At 39.5% G+C, this 22801-nt stretch overlaps 2 protein-coding genes across 10 annotated transcripts in view; one reads left to right on the top strand and one right to left on the bottom strand.

The window, feature by feature from the left end:
- The window catches only part of LOC138964958 (ubiquitin-like modifier-activating enzyme 1), a 42354-nt gene extending 35029 nt beyond the window's left edge, over positions 1-7325 (top strand). For both annotated transcript variants that reach the window (XM_070337056.1, XM_070337057.1), the window contains exons 23-26: positions 233-337; positions 584-667; positions 900-1000; positions 4757-7325. In XM_070337056.1, coding sequence (XP_070193157.1) covers positions 233-337; positions 584-667; positions 900-1000; positions 4757-4901 — 435 coding nt within the window. In that variant the 3' untranslated portion in view covers positions 4902-7325. The remainder of the gene's footprint in view (positions 1-232; positions 338-583; positions 668-899; positions 1001-4756) is intronic.
- Positions 7326-9503: 2178 nt separating this feature from the next.
- LOC138964957 (plasma membrane calcium-transporting ATPase 2-like) overlaps positions 9504-22801 on the bottom strand; it is a 155305-nt gene continuing 142007 nt past the window's right edge. For 7 of the 8 annotated variants that reach the window (XM_070337049.1, XM_070337050.1, XM_070337047.1 and 4 more), the window contains one exon: positions 9504-10248. In XM_070337049.1, the coding sequence (XP_070193150.1) occupies positions 10033-10248 (216 nt within the window). In that variant the 3' untranslated portion in view covers positions 9504-10032. Of the gene's footprint in view, positions 10249-13972; positions 22796-22801 lie in introns of those variants that run through there. The other variant, XM_070337052.1, reaches the window with a different exon arrangement.

Genomic DNA, 22801 nt, shown 5'->3' with positions numbered 1-22801 from the left:
ATGTAGTTTTAATGAACACATTTCTGTGCGCATTTTTGAAACTGGTGCATGTGCCTTCCTTTGTGCATAGGGTTGTGCATTGCCAAGTGAGTTTATTTTTGATAGAGGTGAATGAATGTCAATGTTTTTGTAAATCTGTTCACATTGTGAGCATGTTTCGAGTGTACGCAAGCATGCATGTGAGATTTAAAGTGAAGCAGATGTTGAGCAATATTTTTTTCTGGTGTTTCAGCTGGCGCAGGGTCACACAGATGTGGAACGCTTCAAGAATGGTTTTGCAAACCTGGCGCTGCCATTCTTTGCCTTTTCCGAACCCATCCATGCTCCCAAATCTAAGGTACCTTGCAGTTTCTTGTTGATTAATCATGAAGACAGCGTTCATAGGTGTAAAATTCTGAGAGTGAGCGCGAGTGAGAGTAAAGTGAGAGTAAGAGTGAGAGTGAGTGTTTGCATGAGAGAGTGTGTGTGTGTGTGTGTGCAAGAGAGAGTGTGTATGTGTGCAGACTTTCTTGTATGCTTGCTTCTTAATTGTTGATCTGCGTTGGTCATATCTTTACTAAATCATTCGTTGTGGTTTTTGCAGTACGGTGATAAGGAATTTACGCTATGGGATCGCTTCACAGTTCAAGGGGACATGACCCTTCAAGAGTTCATTGACTACTTCCAGGTAAGAACCTTTTGTTTTCCCTGGTCTAACTGATTGAATGGTAAAAAAACAGTGGCACTACTTTTGCCTCTGAGAAACATCAACATTTTAATTGTGCTCTTGAAACATTTTGATAACAAAAATCAACAGGTTGGGGAATCTGTTCGACAGCTTATTCACAATAGATACTTTGTGTCTAAAAAGTGTAGCTGTGCCGGTACAAATAACCTGAAGTTGCTTGTTGTGTTTGCAGAGGGAACATGGCCTGGAGATCACCATGTTGTCCCAGGGAGTGTGCCTGCTGTACTCGAACTTCATGCAGCCTGCCAAACAGGAGGAACGCAAGTCGCTACCGTTAGTAATCAATTTCCTTTTTATACTGACAGGCATGGGAATTGTCTTGTCTTGTCTTTCCGTTATTGCCCACAATCAGCAGTAGTGATTACTTCGGCACTACTTCGAATTGTCTGCGAATTGTCTGCGATTTCCGCGAAAAGGAAATTACGTTTCAGCAAAAAAAAATAGTTGTCCGCGGCAAGAAAAAGGTAAATTAAATTATATGTATACTATTGTCTCTCTATCCATTATTTGCTTACACGAGAACTATCAAAATATTGGTCTAAAATGCTAAAATTCGTTTTCCTTCCGGGGGGGATTCGCCCCCCTGGTCCCCCCAACGGGGCTCTGCCCCTGTAGCCCGCCGGTGCCTAGGCGGCCCCTGGACCTCAGCTTATTTTCAGTTTTTTCTATTCTGGAATTCCCATGCCTGACAGAACAAAATAGTGTGTCTGTTGTTTTTACATTTAGTCAAGTTTTGAATAAAATAAACCGTATTTTTTTTTCTTTTCCGTATTTTTCCGGTTTTTTTTTGTTTTTTTTTCTAGTCATAGTTATAGTAAAATAGTTTTGGGGTCATGTTTGAATCCAATTTTAAGGCTCAGATAGCCCCAGATTGCACCAAATTGCACCCTTGAAAAAAAAAATGTCCGGGGGGGCATGCCCCCGAACCCCCCTACAAGTCTTGGCGCTACGCGCCTGCGAAACTTGTTTTCAGTATTTTTTTTAAGTTTTCATGCCCGACTCTCACGCTCTCATTTTTAAACCAAATTGGTTGAAATGTTGGTCAAGTAATCTTCGACGAAGGCCGGACTTTGGTATTGCATTTTAGCTTGGAGGCTTAAAAATTAATCTATGAGTATGCTCATTAAAGTTGTCATTAAAATCGATTTTTTCGCAAACAGATTTAAAATTAACGAAGCTGTACTGTCTTGGTGAAAAACATACAGTGCGTTCAGTTTCATTCCGTGAGTTCGACAGCTTGACTAAATGTAGTAATTTCGCCTTACGCGACTTGTTTCATTTGCGAATGGAACTGTCTGACAACTCTTGGTTGGTGAATGCACAAAATTAAAAACCTCTATACTTGAAGATGTTTGGTTGCATCACTCTTGCTAGGGGGTCTACAAAAACAAGTGGTAAACAAATTTCAAGAAGGGTTTTAGAAGCGGCTTAAATAAAAAACTTAAAGGGTTAGACCTAGTGAAATCACACTTTTGGAAAGCAGTATTAAAATATTGGTTGGATAATAACCACTACGATCGTGGGACAATCGGGCCGATTTTATTATGGAATAATGCATGCATAACGTATAGTGGCAAAGTTTTATTTTTTGAGAGTTGGATACAACGAGGTGTATTGGTATTAACTGACATTGTACGTTCGGGAGATATATTATCATATCAAGATATATGTGATTTGATTGGATATTCGCCAAACCGAATTCTTGAATATAATGTAAAAGCTGCTGTGTCATTATTTATGAGGAAAAATGCTGTAAATATGACTGATGATGTTTGTATTACCTTACCACTGTTTAACGGCAAAAATGTGTTAAGTGCCAGCGAATACAGGAAAGAGATTATTAATATGAAAACAGATGTACCATGTTCCGGAGGATTTTGGAAGAGAAAGTTTAATGTAGAAATTGATGAACGATCCTGGATAGTTGCCTATCAGTCAACACAAGAGATTAGATTAAGAGTTTTACACTGGAAAATTATGCACAACATTTATCCGACCAACATTCTCCTGTGTAAAATGAAAGTAACGGAAACTAATAAATGTAATTACTGCTGTGATGTAACTGATTTCATTGAACACTTCTTTTTTGAATGCCCGGTTGTATACAAATTCTGGAAGTTTATTGAAGAATTTATTTTTCGTACTTTAGAAATTAAGATTATTTTGAATGTTAGTGATGTTTTATTTGGTATGCATTTTGTAATGGTGAGAAAGGCAACTATGTATAAATTGAACCACATTATTTTAATCGGAAAGATGTGCGTTAGTATATATAAACAAGAAGGGCAAAGCCCATACGACTCACATGCTTGACCTTGACAGCAATGACATCATACACTAAGAACTGCTTTACACATTTTTCCTACCAAAATACATGTGACCTTGACCCAAGGTCAAGGTCATCCAAGGTCATGCAACACAAAGCTGTTAATTCAAGACATAGGAAGTACAATGGTGCTTATTGGCTCTTTCTACCATGAGATATGGTCACTTTTAGTGGTTCACTACCTTATTTTGGTCACATTTCATAAGGGTCAAAGTGACCTTGACCATGATCATATGTGACCAAATGTGTCTCATGATGAAAGCATAACATGTGCCCCACATAATTTTTAAGTTTGAAACAGTTATCTTCCATAGTTCAGAGTCAAGGTCACTTCAAAATATGTATACAATCCAACTTTGAAGAGCTCCTGTGACCTTGACCTTGAAGCAAGGTAAACCAAACTGGTATCAAAAGATGGGGCTTACTTTGCCCTATATATCATATATAGGTGAGGTATTGAATCTCAAAAACTTAGAGAAAATGTGAAAAATGTGAAAAATAGCTGTTTTTTAGGCAACATTTATGGCCCCTGCGACCTTGACCTTGAAGCAAGGTCAAGATGCTATGTATGTTTTTTGGGGCCTTGTCATCATACACCATCTTGCCAAATGTGGTGCTGATAGACTGAATAGTGTCCAAGAAATATCCAACGTTAAAGTTTTCCGGACGGACGGACGGACGACTCGGGTGAGTACATAGACTCACTTTTGCTTCGCATGTGAGTCAAAAAACAAACTCGTTTTTACCGTTGGAAAGTACTTTTAATAGGCAGTTACAGATAAGAAGCATTTTTGTGTGAGTGTTCGAAGGACAAAACGTTAAAAAAGTTAGCTTGCTGTTCTCGATAAGTTGTATTTAATTCATTGTATGAGATATTGTTAATTGTTGTTATTTATGTGAATAAAATTGTTTGGAAAAAAAAAAACAACAACTTAAAATTGGAGATGCACATAATTAAAAAATATCGTAAACTTGAAGGTATTTGATTTCATCACCTACTTTTGTCTTTGTTTAAAACAAATGTTTACTGCATTAAAGAAAAATCGCCATGCAAACAAAGCAAACACAGAAAATAAGTCACCTCCCTTGTACTACACATCTTTACTTGTAGCTTATTATGATTTTATCATTGCAGGTGCTATATTCTCAAATAATTGTTGAACCATAGCTTGAACCAAATGAGAAACAAGTTTCAATTAAACACCTTCAAAAGGGCTAACTTGTCAGGTTATAAAAGAAGGTTTAGACAAAAACAGAAACCGCCAGAGTTATATCCCTTGCTAATGTTATACACAGTCTTCTGATGCTGCTTTTCAATTCATCATTTCAGGAGTTATATTCTAAAATTATTGTTGAATCATAGCTTGAATTAAAAGAGAAATATGTTTAAATTAAGTGTGTTTCACTTGCAAACTTTCTAAAGGACTCAATGTATCAGAAGGTAAATGGTTCACAGATCAGGAATGTACATTTTTTCTACCACACCACTGAAGGTCCCTGAATCCCTGTAAGTGGGGTATATAAAGTTGTGGGTGAGCTGAGTTTTCAAATAGATAGCAACTAAGATGCTACATTCTCAATCTGCCAGGGATTAACAAAAAAGTGTACATTTTTTGAAAAAATCCAAAATTCTTCCTGATTTAGGTTTTGGGAGTATGTGCGCAAATTTTCAGATAATATGAACTGATTGTGGGTGTGTGCAGAATGACTGAGGTGGTGAAGAAGGTGTCGAAGAAGAAGATCCCTCCCCACGTCAGAGCCCTGGTGTTGGAGATCTGCTGTGATGACGTGAATGGCGAGGATGTAGAGGTGCCCTTCGTCAAGTACGTCCTACCCAAGGCCTCCTAGACACCATCTGTGGCGGGCTGTGTGTAGCGTTATACACTTACAGTGGCCCTGGTACTTTGGGTGGTCAGGGAGGATGGTGATTCTAGTGGCGTCGCATCATCAGTGTTCATGGGGAGCAGGAAAGTTGCTGTGCCGAGGGGAGTCGGTCCTTCCGAGATCCATTGATTGGTCTGCCCACTTTACCCACCCTACTTGCTGACCGTCTCGTTTTGCATAACTTAACACGAAAATAATGAAAATGGAAAGAAAGTGTGTTTGTATGTTTTCTTGTTTCATTCCCTGTGGAGCGAGATTGTGAGTTGCACTCTCTGCCTTTTGTGCAGATCGGATGGATGCCTGTTGCACAGTTCAGCTGCTACAGCTTTTCAGTGGTAACACTTTAAAATGTTTATAGTATGGGAAATGTTGCTGGGTTGCACGTCACATATAGGAAGGAATACCTTCAGAGTGAATGCATGTTTGTGTAAACATGTCTGGCCGAGTGGTGGGGCTGGCTGTTCTTATGTGTTTTTTCCTTTGTTCAAGTTACAGTATACTATGTTTGAGACATAGAAAATTGGTGGTGGGGGGGGGGGGGTGTGTTTAGGACAAGGTTGGAAGGATAGAAAAATGTCACTTTAAAAAAGAAATCTTCACAGCATAGAATCCATATATTCTCCAGCGGGAAGGTTTGAATCGTGAAAACAGGTAGTTAGGCAGACCCTGTCTTTCCAGCAAGACACATACAATTCTTCAACAATACAATGGAATGAATTAAAAACAGGAACTGTACTCTGAAGATTTTGATATTTTTTTTGTATGGTACTTACAGTATCTTACAATGACTTTACCATTATTGTTTATTGTCACTCATCCAGTGGAAGCTAAAAAAATATGTCAACGCAAGCTAGAACACGTATCACTTTGTTTCTTTTGAATTGCTGCAAAGGAAAAACAGGTGGGGTGTTCTTTTATACAATCCACAAGTCAAAGTTTGGCAGAATTGATTGGTTTTGGCCTCATAGGTGTTTGTTTTTCTCCGGAATATTCAGACATGATTCCAAAATGGACTTGTTTGTTGGTTAAAGAACAATTTCATGATGAGTCTATTGTATCAAAAAAATGTCTTGTTTGCATTTGTATGCATGCATGTTGGCTGCAGTTGGTGTGTGGATTATGTGTGTGGTGTATGCATGTGTGTGTGCTTGCGTGTAGTGCATAAGTGAGTGCTTGCTTTGTGTTGGACACAACACAAAACTTCCATGATACTCTGGCATTTTTCTGCCATGTTCGAAAAAAAAAGTTTGAGGCAGCGTAATTAGACTTGGATCCAGAATATGACTTCCATTTCCTGCATTATCTTTGGTGAAACAGGCCCAGTGTTTTGAGTTGTCACAGAATTAAAAGGATGCAAAGGGAGGTAGTACATTTGTAAAGCTGACAGACAAGTCGTATCCCTTTTTTAAATGAAGAAAACACAGAAGACCAGTGGTACAAAAGAAAGATTTTATTATAACAATGGCTTCTACTACAACACACACTCTGCATCAGTTCCACCACATAATGGAAAGGGAAGAGTCCCTAGAATATAAATAAACAATTTGTATCATGTCAAGATTATCATTCACCAAATACTACAGAACACATTATATATATACTCTCAGGGAATAGGTAAAAGAAAAACAGTAAAAACCAACAAAATCAGAGCAACATCACACGCAAAAACTGTACTGCTCTGTTTAGCCCGGAACAGAAATGAAGAACAATCAAACGTTGAAACTCATGGTGGTACAGGAACTGCCAGGGGGGATAATCTGGCTGAGGTAACTCTTCCCGTCGTGCCAAAGTTTGGTAGGACCGAGAGAACATAGGCGTGAGATACTCACAAATTAAAAACAAAGAATTAAAAATCACTATTACAAGACATGCATCTAATTACACTACATAGGGATCAACACTCCTTGAGAAATCCTACATCACAAAAATAGGGAAAAAGAAAACACTTAAAACATGTTGGCATGGTAAAAATTCACATTTATGGAGAAAAAGGGAAAAGACAGCAATGAAAACATGATGAAAAAACCTGCAGATTTTGCAACCTCTATCACCCAGGTAGCCAGTTGCGCACTTTATTTTCCTTCTGGCACACACTCTCCTTTTGGAATCGCCTGTGAAACTCAGAAACATAATGTGCATCATTCTGCACACACGCACATTTGATATAACTGGCAACAAGCAAAACATGATAGCAGGGTACATCGATAAGAACAAAACTCAAACAACATTTGTTGGGCATGAGGACAATAAATATGGGAAGAGATCATTGTAACTGTGAGAGCCGAACAGGTCAGTTTAATTCCAATCTGCGTGTATGCAGTAACGCTCCCCTCCTATTCCAAGCCCCCTTGGCAAAACAATGCCTACACCCACTACAACTTGTGTAAGCTGTAATGGCGACATCCTAGCCACTGTACTGTAGATGTTTGTGTGTGAAGCAAACCAAATGCTCAGTTATCTGCACCATTACAACATGCATTACAATCATTTGCTCTTGTCATTTTTGTGCCATTCTTGCTCTTTAAAAATAACAATTTATGTTCACCTTGGTTTCATTCAGGTGCCTCCGAACAAAAATGGTTTCGAAAGAAGGTGTGAACATGACTTGTACATAAAATGTTAAATAAATTGCTGGGAAAATTATCATACAAGCACAGAAAAACATCAGACCATCAGACTCAAATGATATCAAATGGCATAAACAGTAACAATCCTTGCAGCTCACACACTGAGCTGAACACGGCTATCTTTGCAAATTCCTTCTCTTTAAAAACAAGAGGATAAACAATCTTTACTTTCCCATGATGGTACTTTTAAACAGTTCAAATTCATCACATCTGTGGGTTACTCAGGAGACCTGTCTTTTGACTGTCTACACTTCTGTGTCATCACCAGCCCCATAAGCACTGTAGAACCGGGTTAGATGCAACCCTCCACCACCTGGCAGAGCCTCCGGATCGTGGCTGAAGAACGTCTTGCTGGATGCCAGTCCAAACGCCCGAAGATGCACATGGCTGACCCAGCAGATAGCGCGACTGAAGATCCATCGTCTGATGACTCCACTCCAGGAAAGGCTTACAGGACTGTGCTGTCTCTGGGTGCAAACTCAACACTCCCGCCCATCCCCAGCCCCCTCTACCCCTGCTTTCTATTTTCACCATCAATGGGACAAGTAGTGAAGTCAGAGTGAAAATTCATGAGCATGTGTGTTGTGTTGTGCAAGCTGATTGAGTACAGTGCCAGGACAGAATTCAGTGACCATCAAGTGCATACACAAGACTATGGAGGAGAGTTTCCACCGACCTAACACTAGTGAGTGTCAAGTGCACAACAGGGAAGGGGGTTGGACTGAAAACAACTCCCAGTGAATATCTCTACTTAACGCCAAACAGGGAAGACAGACAGGGACTGCGAGGGAGGAGAAACAGAGAAGCGTAAAGAAATGTCTGCAATGCAAAAGGACAGCGGCAACACTCAAACCACTGCTCAAAATGGGCAAATACTACAGATGAAGACATGGAGTAGTAGGTCGTCAGCAGCAGACCAGGTTTTAAGAAGTGAACAGTTAACAAATTGAAAAAATATGTGCAGTAAAAAAAAAATCATGCTCCTAACAAGCACTCTGGAATGACAACCGGTAAAGAAGGTAGGTTTATGATAGATAGGGTGTCAGGTGCCGTACAGGTAATGTATGCGTGTGGTGTGAAGCCGGCAGCATAGTAACAATTTCTGGCATGATTATTGAAACAAACATATGTTGGAGTGTCTTTTGATGTAAAATGGGTTATGAAAAGCACATAAAACTCATTTACAAAAAAGAATTCATCATACATTCACCCATTATTCATACTTTTAGAAAGGATTTTTGCTTCTTCCTTTAAAACAGAAGTGCATTTGTTCATGATGGAAAGATGTGGAAAGAGCTCTAACTGTTTTTGTGTGTTGAATTTCTCTTCTCACTATCAATCTTGTCATGACATTTTTACCTAAATGGGACAGAAAACCTCATCATTTAAACTGCAAAAATCCCATATTTAAGTCAGCTGATTCATCTACTCTGATGAACGGATGTCGTCTGTTATTTTCCCCCACAAGTCATTTCTAATCCCTGATACTGAAAGACCAGCATACAGCTTCCATCTCATTGAAAGGGATTTCTGTATCACAATTTCTCCTTGACCAATTGCTGTGAAACATCTAAAGATCATATCTAAAACAGACATTTCGTTTACTCTTAAAGACTGAAGTTTCACCCAAAAAGAACTTAGGAACAACAATATTCATAAGCAGTCAGCAGTCAAGTGAATTGTGGTACTACAATGATTTGGTGTCAGCTAGAGAGCATTTGTAAAATTCATATCAATGACAGGGAAAGACAAAAGCACAGTTACTTCAGGAGAAACATGAAAACCCGTGAAAAGTGGCAACATGATTGGGGTGAGAATCCAAACATCTTAGAAAATAGCATGATGTACTAACAGCACAAATACACACTGATCGATTGCATGAACCTTGCTTTGCGTGAATGTTGTCTACCAAATAATTGGAAGAAGAAAAGCAGGGAGCTAGGATGGGGGGGGGGGGGGGGGGGGGGGGGACAATAAAAAGTTAGTCATAATAAAAGATGCATCCTTATCAGTACAGTGTTAAAAGATGATGACAACTTCAGTCTGACTACAGTAATAACAACTAGTCCATCAACTGTGACCCTCACTGAAACAGCCCGCTAGGTTTAGCAAGTTGCAGGGTACAGGTTACATCCCCGCCACCATCCCTGCATCACGTCCCACAAACCAAGACGTCTGCCTCACCGGAAGGATGCCCAAACGAGTGTCCCAAGATCACAAGACATCCTTCATCAACTGTAGCCAACACATTCTGACACTGTACCCATCTGTTTCAACCTTGCCTGCCTCCCTGCCTGCTGATAACTTGTCACCCCCCTCATCCCCGGGACTGTGGAGACTGGCACCCCGTGTGTCAAAACCATCCTTGGGAAGAGTGGGGAGGGCGAGCTCACACGGGCAGCGTGGAGGAGGTAAGGGAGGTATATCGAGAGACTGTCTTTCTCACAAGGGGGGGATGGGAGCACTTTTTATTCGTCAGCGTAAGGTATGCTTTCGCTGCGGCCAAACCAGGGTGAGTTGGACGATTCGTCGGCCTCGGGGGAGCTGGCTAGAATGGGTTTCTTACTGACCCCGCCCCGTGCTGCCTGCAACGACTGGAGACTTATCACTGAGGGCCGACTACGCTTATCGTAGCTGTCCATGTGCGAATCTAAGTCCATTTGGAAAGCATTTACAACACGTATCTGAAAAACAGAAAGAAAAGGTCAAAAATTAAAATTCAGGATGTGTGTGAGGGAGTGAGGGCACAGCATAACAAGGTCATTAACAGTGTGTTAACAAATTACCAACAGAAAAAGGTCATTAACAGTGTGTGAAAAAATTACCAACAGAAAAAGGTCATTAACAGTGTGTGAACAAATTACCAACAGAAAAAGAACAGAATAGAACAGTTGCCAAAGAAACCATTATGAAATCAAAGTAAACATAAACAAACACAAAGAACAAGCACTGAGGAAACGTAACACATAGAGGTGAACAAAAAAGACGGATAACATCCATATTTACACAAGCTACTGTCTAAATACATGAAATAAGAAGGAAGCCACTACTGATAAGACTTGGGCAATACTTTTAATTCTAAAGATGTAAGCTTCATAAAACCGACTGCAGTGCAATGTTTACTACACTGTTTTATTTACAAAACAAATACAATGTTATATAGAGAGATTTGCTTAAAAAGTTCTTGTTCCCCTAAAAAAAAGGCCTCCATGATTCCTGTTCAAATAATATTCAATAGCTTGTTCTTTCTCCACAAGATATACAAACAAGTAAAGAAGAGTTAAAGTTAAATCTACATTCGTTTTTATTTCAGAATTTGTTGTTTCAAAGTCAGCTGCACAGTTTTCACCCACTAAAGATCTGAGTGGGGGAAAACAAGATTAGACCAAACAAAAAAATAGGTGTGGTTACGGTAACATAGTCCAAAAAAATAGGGTAGGAAGGTAGGCAATCACTTTTTTTTTAAAACTTGTTTTTTCTAATGTGTACAAATTAAACCTACTTGACAGGGAAATAAGTGTGCGACTCGAGCGCTTTCGCTTTCATTGCGTTTTCAGCACTCGGGGTCTTTTTTTTTATTTTTTTTTTTTTTACAAATGTAATAAAAAGTTATAGGGTCGGCCCCTAAAAATAGGGTAGGTCGGGTTACCGTAACCACACCTATTTTTTTTTAGGCATGAAAAGGCAGAACAATCAGCAACTGTTACATCTTGCACCTAACCTCAAGGTTTAGCGGTGACAAGAAGAAATATCCAATCATAAATGATACATTCAGTGACAGAAGAAAGCAGCTGCCAGCAGACATTATTTTTACAGATGAAATCAAAGTAACATAACAACAGCATGCAGGGAACTTAGAAAATCTGCAATCAAAAGTTAAGCAAGCAAGCAAGCAAGCAACCAAACCATTCAAAGCAAAAACCACACGCAATTGGAAAAAAAGTAAATACACCCATCCCTTATCTCAAGGGCATGCAACTTAAATCAATTCTAGTCTTTTTTTTTTTTTTTTTTACAGGGGAAAAAACCCAAATAAGCATGCAAATGGTTTGCTGAGGGTGGGGCCATTGCAAATGTCAAAACACTTGAACTCCTTGATGTTTAAATACTGACCAGTACTTGATCTTAACAGTGCAACACGGTAAGGTACTGACATGATGAAAGAGCAACAGTCAAAGAAAGTGAGTGTGATGTAGCACATGTACAGGGCATGGAAGAAAGGATGAAGGAGACCAAACATGGTTGTGCCATAAACAACGCCACTGAATATCCACCACACAGTGCAGTGTACGAAAATGGTTGTTATTTGCCAACACGTATGTAAACTGATCCACCACAGGCTAAAAACTCACAACTTCTTACTCTGAAATAAAGAAGCCGCTTCCTTGAAAATGCCCAGAAATCTAATATTAACTAATTTTGACAGCATATCCTCTTTTAATCAAAAACTACACATTTACAACACCCCCCCCCCCCCCCCCCCCCCCCCCCCCCCCATCATTCCCCATTTTTTCTCCCCCTTTACATTTTGTCAAAAACACTCTGGAATAAGCGCAGAATTTTTATTTTGTTATAATTTTTGTTATAACTTTTCTGACCTGGCTATCTTCTTCAACTTCTTGTGTGTCACATGCGAAAAGCCTTCACTAAAGAATAGCTTTACGAAAAGCCTTCACTAAAGAATAGCTGTACGAAAAGCCTTCACTAAAGAATAGCTTTACGAAAAGCCTTCACTAAAGAATAGCTTTACGAAAAGCCTTCACTAAAGAATAGCTTTACGAAAAGCCTTCACTAAAGAATAGCTTTACGAAAAGCCTTCACTAAAGAATAGCTTTACGAAAAGCCTTCACTAAAGAATAGCTTTACGAAAAGCCTTCACTAAAGAATAGCTTTACGAAAAGCCTTCACTAAAGAATAGCTTTACGGGAAAAAAAAGAAGAAGAAAGAAAGAGAAGAAGAAAAAAGCAGAGAGAGAGAGAGTTGGAAGGTTTTGAAAGAGCCGAGATAAATCAATCCTGAACACCATTAAATATAACATTGGCAAGGTAGAAGGTTTGGCCCCTAACTTAACTTTATCAACCATGCGAAAATCTGACATCATCCAAAATATCAGAGCAAAGACGGATAAGCATTGGCAAATTTTGGCTGAAACCGTGGTTATATGTCTTTGGAAGCCATGTAAGACAAATGAAAAGTGGAGAATAAGACAAGGAAAAGTCAGTCTGATGACAAGGTCTTCTAATTACAGTGGATGGGGCGGGGATGTAGCTCAGTCGGTAGCGCGCTGGATTTGTATCCAGTTGGCCGCTGTCAGCGTGAGTTCGTCCCCACGTTCGGTGAGAGATTTATTTCTCAGAGTCAACTTTGTGTGCAGACTCTCCTCGGTGTCCGAACACCCCCGTGTGTACACGCAAGCACAAGACCAAGTGCGCACGAAAAAATCCTGTAATCCATGTCAGAGTTCGGTGGGTTATAGAAACACGAAAATACCCAGCATGCTTCCTCCGAAAACGGCGTATGGCTGCCTAAATGGCGGGGTAAAAAACGGTCATACACGTAAAATTTCACTCGTGCAAAAAACACGAGTGTACGTGGGAGTTTCAGCCCACGAACGCAGAAGAAGAAGATAATTACAATGGATCAGTTTCACCACAACGTGATGCGACATTACGATAGCAGTACAGTACCAACCAAGCACACCATCTTTATGCACCAGTACAACTCACAATGCTAACAACAGGTAATGCACTCTGAGGCCCATAATGCAACGCTATGCCCACAATGCAAAAGTGCAGAAAATGCGCACAGCAAAGACACACCAAGAAAATTCACAAAGCAACTTCTTAGTCTGCTAGTCAAAAGCAAAACACAAGCAGTTAGGAAAACAACTGGGTTAGTTAAAAGTATTTTTTTAAAGTAAAAGCTAACCCAGTACACCCTTGTTTATTATTTGAGAATACTACCTATTGTCCCAATACATGTGAAAATAGTGTAAGCCTTTCCCAAGTATATACATATCTCCAGGCTATATTTTTCACCAGTGAAAACAATTTCATTGCTAGAGGTAATATTTTGAGTTCTTGTCAATGAAATGAATAAAACCGTTGTCACATACCTATGTGTACCCAAGTCATCTGTTCTCTTCAAACAGGCTGGTTTTAAATGCAAGTCAACTTGCATGACCAATCTCATTCTTATTCAATGTACATACGCACTTGATCGAGTGCTTATTTTACTGATGAATGTGAATCCGCTGCTGCTTACAGCCGTACACTTGAGCTCATGTCAACCGCACCAAAAAGCACATTGCGCTTTCTCACTCTTTCTTGCTTGTATCTTGCGCATGCATGCACACGCACAAACAACACCAACACACACACACCCAAACACACACGCACACACACAGAGTAACATTTTTAAAGTTTTATTCATAAAAACCATGAATCATAGCAAGGAACAGTTTAAGTTGAAGAATCTTTCGTTTCTTAAAAAGGAACAAAATGAGGGGAAGTAATTACATGGTATACTGTGTGGATTAATGGCAAAGAAAAGTCTGGAGAAGCGATGGAGAGTTTACTAAACAAATCCTTCACGGAAAGGGCATCGTCTTATATGTATCAATCATGTTGTACCTAGTACAAATACATCCATTGATAAATAAAAAAAGGAACATGACAGCAACTGCACTGCTAAAATCTATAACAAAACACAGTTAAAAAAATTAGTACATGGACAAAAGAGACAAAACACGATTGGGCAGCCATCAAGCTCATCTGTAATTTCTCTCCATGACATTGTTTACTAACGGTAATGATGACAAGTAGCTGGAATGATGACTATTACAGTAATGTTTTGCTACATGCACAGGCATTAGGATCATGCATTAAACTCAACACACACAGTCGTTCGGGTAATCTAATAGTCTGATTGATCACCACAAGAGAAGGTAAAAGTCGGCTCTGATCACCAGTGGAAAGTAACAGGTAAGCAGTGCCAAACAACCAAGCCTGGAAGGTTGGGAGCTGTGTGATGTTTGTGTGTGTGTGATGTTTGTGTGTGATGTGTGTGTTAGAGAGAGAGGAATGCCTTTTCAATACAGTCAATACATAAACAAATTGGTCCACTTTTTGTTGCTTCCTTAAAAAGAAAGGTTGCATACATTCTACACGTTTTTGATGTTCTGGAACAGAAACAAACTACATAACTGATAGTTCTTTAACTTTAATTGCTTCACTTGCTCGTTTTCAACACCTTCACCTTTAAGGAAAAAAGTCAAGACAAAGAACTCAGTCAACACTTACTCTTTATACAACACACATAAAAAGTGATGAGGGCTTGCTGTATCAAAAAAAAAACATTTTTAGATACATGTACCGTGAAAATTTGTCCATGACAATCTCATCCTGAGAAAGAAAGAAGAAGAAAAAAAAAATAAAAATAACCAAGCTGAAACTGGTCTAATGTACAAAACATGAGCTTGCCTTAGTCAGCACACCCATCCTTATAAGCAAACCCATATGATACGGAATGACTATTTGTACAATGAAAAGTATGAGATAGTGGACATAACTAATAAACCTCCCAATTTTCTCTTCTCAGATGTCTTGAGACTTGCTAAAATAAACCTAGTAAGGGTGTCTGTCCCTGGAATGCACTTTAGAGGATAAGCAATTGGTCACTGGTAGAGTACAGCAAGTTATACTTCAAAATGAGGTACACAACATTCTCTTCGCCAGAATTTGCTGTAGTTCAATTCTCCTACACACGAACCACATGTTACACAAAGAGAAATGCTCTGCAACATACTAATGATGATAGCAGAAGAAAATTTACAACGAGGCCAATGAGCGAACAATTAGCATGGAAAAAGATATACAGCTGCAGAGAGTACACTCTGTCATCACATGACTTACTTGATATCAACTGAAAAAAGGTTCATTGCACTGTCCAGTTTACCCTCAAATTTGCAAAGAATGCATAAAACAGATCAAAGAAGACTTTACAGAATATACTGCTAGTGTTTTTAATTTTGATACAGACAAAAAGTAAAACCTTATCATACACATGCAGAGCCCACAGCAGAAGTGATCAACTTCAAATTCAGTATTTTCTGTTCAAACAAAATAATTTACTATCGATATGCCTCTATCATCTATGTGATAAGTTCACACGCATACGAAATCGATCTGAAAAACGTTCAAAGGATCAAAGGGAATAGTTTGTTGATTTTGATGGGGCAGAAAGTTCTTAACTTTTTGTAGTCTGCCTGAGACCTTAGACGCACTGATACAATGTACATTATACTATCAATCCACACTGATAAAGTTTCTTCATAAGGGCAAAGTAATATAAACTCAGAAAAACGCTGAGAACAAAAATGACAAGATTAGAACGGATATTTTTCAAGAAAAAAAAATCTGTTGAAAATGTGAGAAATGCCTTTATTCTCCTTATCCAGGACTAAAACGAGAAAATGATAACATTGATACATGTAATAAGTTTAAGACGGCATCCAATGTCAATATTTTTCTGAACTGATCATTACGAACCTTCAAATGATAAACACACATACAAATACAATTGTTGTTGGTGAAAAAATATTTTGATGATGATGAACGGTAACAGAGGTAACACAGTAGGTTATGTGTACAAGGCTTATAATATCAATATCTGCTAAATTTGCTACAGACAACTGAGAGAAGCTCTCAGTCAACAAACCTCTGCAGTCTTGAGCTATTTTTCAATCAATCCATGTAGGACGGGGAAAGACTTCCTTTCTTATGTTCATTCCTCATTAGGCAAAAAAAATAAAATTAGTCTGTTTACGGTAACATAGGCAACAAAAAAATAGGGTCAGTAGGTCGGGATTTTTTTTTTCTTTTTTCTTTTTTTTCTCTCCCCAAAAACATATTTTTAAGTTATTTTGCCAAAAAACAAAGACTTTTTTTAAATTTATTTGTTTTTTATTATTTTTTTCCCAAATGCCGAAAAAAAGTCTAGGGTTGCGCGAAAAAATAGGGTCGGTCGGGATACCGTAAACAGACTATTTTTGTGTGTGCCTTAACCTTATGCACATGCCTCTTCTCCCTCTAAACTCTGACTAAACATGCTAGAACACAAAGGCTCTGTAATACCTGAAAATCGACCCTCAGGAAAATATGCAAGATATTCAGGACGAGGTGTGTAAGTTATTTATCCCATTACTCCGACGTTTTCATTAAAAACACTTACTTTTTCCACTAAAACCTGCCCGTGCCTGTTTTCAGCTTGCCAAAAGCCTCCGCAGTCAAAATTCATGTCAATGAATTCATGCGCAAAGCTAGTTCCCATTTGTCAGCATAACGGACGGCGTCATTCGACTTGTATGTGGACATTCAGTCATTCATATTGCTTATAAAAAGGTCTGCTATCTGCTTCTACATTTTGAAAGTCATTTTAAAATATCCCTGTGTATATTTGACATCGGATTTCGTTATACTCAATTCGGCATACCGGGTTTATATTTTTACCAGAATTGCGCACAATAATGGCAGCGCAACAAATTCAGTTTGGGCCGTGCTGGTTTGATCGTTGACCCAAATCAGTTCGCATGCAGTGTTACTGTTTGTCAGTCGGGGATAGAAATGTTGGCTGTCATCGCGCCGTTCTGTTTCGGTTTTCACACGTGGATCACTTACATATTCAGTCGTCGGGTTTAGGTGAGCCAAAGCTTCAATACTTCACCTGTTGTAGACGTTAAGCAATAAAGCTTGGAAGTTGTATGTCGGCACTGAGAGTCGGTCGCGGTACATCGCTTTCTACTTTGTCCCGGTCTTGAGTTTGAACACCTAAGGTTGGATACATCTAACACCTCACATCCTCTTCTCTTCCCCATATATCTTAACTGTATCTCCAACTTCTTTTCGTCTTCTTCTTTTCATTTTGATGCCACTCCCTCATTTGTCGCTGAACCCCGCAGTTGACTCGACTCGGATTCACACAAGCCCGTCTAGCAGACGACAGTTCGAACAGTCTTACAGCACGGTTGCAAGCAGATTCAGCTATCAATCGAAGCAATACACTTAAAGCCAAAGCAAATAACCAAATGAGAAAACCTAACCTTTGATTTGACTTCATGGTGACTCTTCTGATACATTTTTTTGGTGTTGGAATGGATCTGAACGGGTTCCCAGCTACGACAACTTTTCCAGAGTTATGCACCGCAGGCATGCCTTCGACAATCAATGTCAGTTTCAGATTGAGTTTTCGAACTACCAGGTGACTGGGTTGTGTTTTGATTGCTCTCTCTCTTTCCCTCTCCCTCTCACGGTTCTGTGTAGATGGCTGTCTGAGTAAAAATTAGGTAGTATCGTCCCTTGATCCCACTCGCGATACTCGTTGAACATGCCTTTGACCATGCAGTCGCTTCAGGCAGCGAAATATCTCGACTCCGCTCTTTAAATCCATGCAGAATGTGCGTATCGTATGAAGTATTCTTTATTTTCTCAATATTGACACATGTAGGCCTGTACCTATATGATATTGACTTTGACACCACAAAATATTTCAGTCGTATGTTGAAAAAAGTAGTCCATCTGTAAACTCTGAATATGCAGATGACCTCTATAATTTATTCAATTGTACTCTGAAATCAAAGACAATGACCAATGACAGTTGAGATCGAAACTCGGTTGTGATGGGTTATCCATATGGTTGTGATGGATTATTCAGAATAATCACCTCCTCAGCTAACAGAGACAGGTCATGGGATAAGATGGCTTAATCTACCTGGTCAGCTTAAAAATACAAGGCATATTGCTCATTAGATGGGAAATTACTTCCACAAATCAGGCCTTGTTGAACTCCTAAGTTGATCTGCATTCTGACTCATAAACTTGACTGAACAAACTTTCTTCCCTTTCAAAGACAAAAATGTATTGTGTGCTTCAGAAAACTATTTTTTAATTTTTGATATATAAAGTAACAGAGAAAATAAGACCAATTATAGAAAGAAACAGTACAAACTCAGCAGGCATCACCCTAGGCAAGTCCTTTTATCAACGAAAAAGTGGCAGTAAAAATGCAATAAAGAAATCAAAGAGGGCATAGGTTTAAAAATGTTTTTAACTTTTCTTTTTAAAATATATTCATCCACCCTGAAATACGTGTTCAACCCCCACCCCCACCCCTGCACCTCCAACGCCTGATCCGCTAACACTTTCAACGAAAAAACTCAGCTGAGGAGAGAATGCACTATGGCAGTTGAAAAAAAATAGTCTCGCATTACTTCATGCCAATAAATCTCCAATGTATACTAGGTTCTACACTTTTGAACTTCAGAAACAACAGCCAAACTGGCAAAAATGGCCTTGGATTAAAAACACTTTTTGAGTCTATAATTTATGGTAGCTTCCGACTCAAGTTGCATGATATTTCTCAGCTATTGGATCAGGCAGGAATCTTGTTTATGGGTAAAGATTACAAAAGCCGACAGACTGATGCACTCAAAGCTTGTACCAGAGGACTGTTAGGCAGCTGATCACAGGTGTTTTATTGACACTAGCTCATGATAACACAGTATACTTCCACACTACTGCCTAACATATAATGATTCAGACTATAATGGAAGCTTGGAGGGAAAAAACATCATTGTGGTCTGTCTAACAGTGGAAACATTCGCCTCCCAAACTGTAAACGCAGGGAGTACTGATTACATCATCAAAACATCTACACACCATGCATATAAATATACATGTCTTGATTTTCCTCCTAAGCATTTAACATAAGAGGAATTGCAGTTCGAAAAAATGAGATAAAATTGTGCCTCATCAGTCTGAAGCGCAGCGTTTTTACACATCTGTTCAATTAATGAGATGGAGTGTGAAAACAATGTCATCAAAACAAATCTGACGTGACATTGCTATGATGATCTATCTACTGTACAACACCAATATCTCCTTAAAAAAAAAAAATCAAAAATCCTCCCTCACTGATGAATCATTGGTACATGTTCGGTGTTACACATACAAATACACAAATAAATACATGATTATTTCATATATCATTATTGTTAAGGAAACGTCCACACAAACCAAGGCAAGACAAGAATGAAACTTTACATATCATACATGTAAAATGGTTTTTAAAGACAAAAATGATAAACCCAAACTTTTAGAAACGTCAAAGCTTTTCCTGAACTGTTTATAAAATTTCTTCTGGAAAGCTCACAGTGGCAAAAATCAACAATGATATTAAAAAGAAAAGGAATGTACCAAATAGAAAAAAGGTAAAACATAAGAGTAGCATTCGTGAGCAAGCTGGCACATACCAACAGGACATGCGTCACTCAACACACAAGACAAATGCGTCAAGAACAACACCACATTGTTTCTCTCTTTTTCTCTGCGCGCTCTCTCTCTCACTTCAACTGTAGCACTGTAATGAGTGGCTGCAAGTATGGGCATTCAACCTTTTCTTCTCGTCATACTTCATTCAATTTATGTAAGTGAAAATGCAACCCACCAAATAAAAATTTTAAAAATTAAAAAATTAAAATATTGAGCCCACTGCTTGTAAAAGTTGGGAATTGTATGGAAGGGGGCTACTCTACAGAGGAGCACAATCGCGCGCTCAACATTTTTCAGTTGGTATTTACAGAAGCAAGCAAGCTGGACCTACACAAATAATATAGAGTACCAGAGGCAAGAGAATGGTGTCCCAACAGACTACTCAACCCAGTTGAATGTTCAAAGTCTCTGTGCCACAGACATCCACCACTATCAATGGGGTAAAGTGAAGGGGAATTTCTTTCTTTATTTGGTGTTTAACGTCGTTTTCAACCATTCAAGGTTATATCGCGACGGGGAAAGGGGGGAGATGGGATAGGGGAAAGGGGGGAGATGGGATAGGGGAAAGGGGGGAGATGGGATAGAGCCACTTGTTAATTGTTTCTTGTTCACAAAAGCACTAATCAAAAAATTGCTCCAGGGGCTTGCAACGTAGTACAATATATGACCTTACTGGGAGAATGCAAGTTTCCAGTACAAAGGACTTAACATTTCTTACATACTGCTTGACTAAAATCTTTACAAACATTGACTATATTCTATACAAGAAACACTTAACAAGGGTAAAAGGAGAAACAGAACCGTTAGTCGCCTCTTACGACATGCTGGGTAGCATCGGGTAAATTCTTTCTCGTCCCAACCAATATGGGACTCCCCCTAACCCGCGGGGGGTGTGAAGGGGAATGCTGGGGGAGAAAGTCATTTCTGCAAGATACACTCTGGACTAACACTAATACCCTAACACTCAGGTTTCTTTGTTTTTCAACACATTTCTATTTAACACGCAAAAACGAGAAATTCCTATTTGTATTTACACATTAGAGCTTTAGAACAGCCCTATTCGACGGAAACTAAATTAGTCAAACTTACAGAGGAAGGAGACAGTGCATTAATATTCATACAGAAATTTTTTTTTTATTGAGAGAACCCTGAACTATGTGCTATTTCGATGTGATACACAAGTTACAAAAAGAATCTTTATCTCCAGTATGAAAATGAAAGATGGGGATTAACAAAATGTTTTAACAGATAAAAAGAAAGGAAACAGTATCATACAGTTATAGTATTAAAGCTTTAAATTCTCAAGAAATATTTTGAATCATATCACACGGAAATATTCATACAAGCCAGTGAAACCTTACTTAAGCAGCCAGGTCAATGCTACAAACTGTGCATTTGTATTTGAGCTCCGAACGGGTAAAAAGGTCAAGGACATCTGCAATTAGGTACAAAGACCGAAGGAACATCCAACGAATCCCAGTTACTGAAAAATGCCAGTTCACTCTGTTGCGCGAAAAGGGTAATTTCAAACTTCAGACTAATTGGTTAATGTAAGTTCTAGCAAGGTCTTACCGATAAAAAGGAGCCTACCAAAGTGTTTGAGTGGCCATACTAGTGCAGCACAGTACTACATACACATCCACTTACTCACATCATAACCCACAGACCTTACCCTTCTTGCACACATGCACTCTTACTTGAACACACACACACTTACACTCACACACATACACACACACACACTTTCCACAATATCCACAACAGATTGCTTCAGCTGCTGCAAAGTGTGCTCAGACAATGCTGTGCTGCTTGTAACAGTAGTGGTGGTGGTTGTGGTTGTGGTGGAGGAGGAGGAGGAGGGACATAGTTGCACATGTGGCAGGTAGATAGAGATGAAGTTGGTAACTCGCTGACTTGCTTGCATGTCGAATTGTCTGCCTAGCCCTCAGGACAGCCACAAGGAAGGTGCGGCAGCGATTAGCACACAACAGGGTGGTGGTGGTTGTGGTGGTGGTGGTGAAGGTGGAGGAGGTGGTGGTGGTAGTGGCGGTAATAAATACATGGGTTGGGTATGGTATGATACTGTATCGTGCAAGCAACACACACTCTAGGTCTCCCTTATTGTTTCTTTCGAGTGTGGAAGCAACATGTCTTTTCTCTACAGTTAATCAATGTCAATGATGCCTCCCAGCTAGTACTTAAAATGGCAACAGGAGCCTTCCCTGGCATTGCCTGCAGCAGCCCAACCAATCTCACCCACGACCACTGTTATGCCAAGTCTGCTTGTGAAAGTCTTCAACCAATCTCACCCACGACCACTGTTATGCCAAGTCTGCTTGTGAAAGTCTTCAACCAATCTCACCCACGACCACTGTTATGCCAAGTCTGCTTGTGAAAGTCTTCAACCAATCTCACCCACGACCACTGTTATGCCAAGTCTGCTTGTGAAAGTCTTATCTTTTGACTTTTCCTTGCTGTGCACTGTCCATCCCACACCACTCTCTGGTCCTGGCTGCTGTCCTATTTCTCTTCTCACAAAACCCAAACTGCTGCCTCCCACATGGCCTCAAACACAAATCACTTCTCCTCCCACTGAGGTCCCAATAAAAGCTACAGAACTGTGGAAACGTTTGCTTCATTTTCCCATTGCTAGTTTTCCTCCTGCACATCCTTTGAGAGAATTGTGAAGGGGTGCTAACCTCCGTTGCGACGAGGTCAGAGGTCAGAACTGTGTTTCCGACTGACGGTCGTTATGGTGTGGGTCCATGCTGGTGTCATGAGCAAGAGCCGCCTTTTTGTTCGCCATCCTAGCATTTTGTAGGGAGTGGTAACTATGGACCGAGGACATGCTACGGTTGTCGTAGCGAGCGTCTAAACTCATGCGGAAAGCATTAACTACGCGAATCTGAAA

The sequence above is a fragment of the Littorina saxatilis genome, linkage group LG4, assembly GCF_037325665.1.
Source record: "Littorina saxatilis isolate snail1 linkage group LG4, US_GU_Lsax_2.0, whole genome shotgun sequence".
Lineage (NCBI taxonomy): Eukaryota > Metazoa > Mollusca > Gastropoda > Littorinimorpha > Littorinidae > Littorina > Littorina saxatilis.
This window is presented reverse-complemented; position numbering and strand designations above follow the sequence as displayed.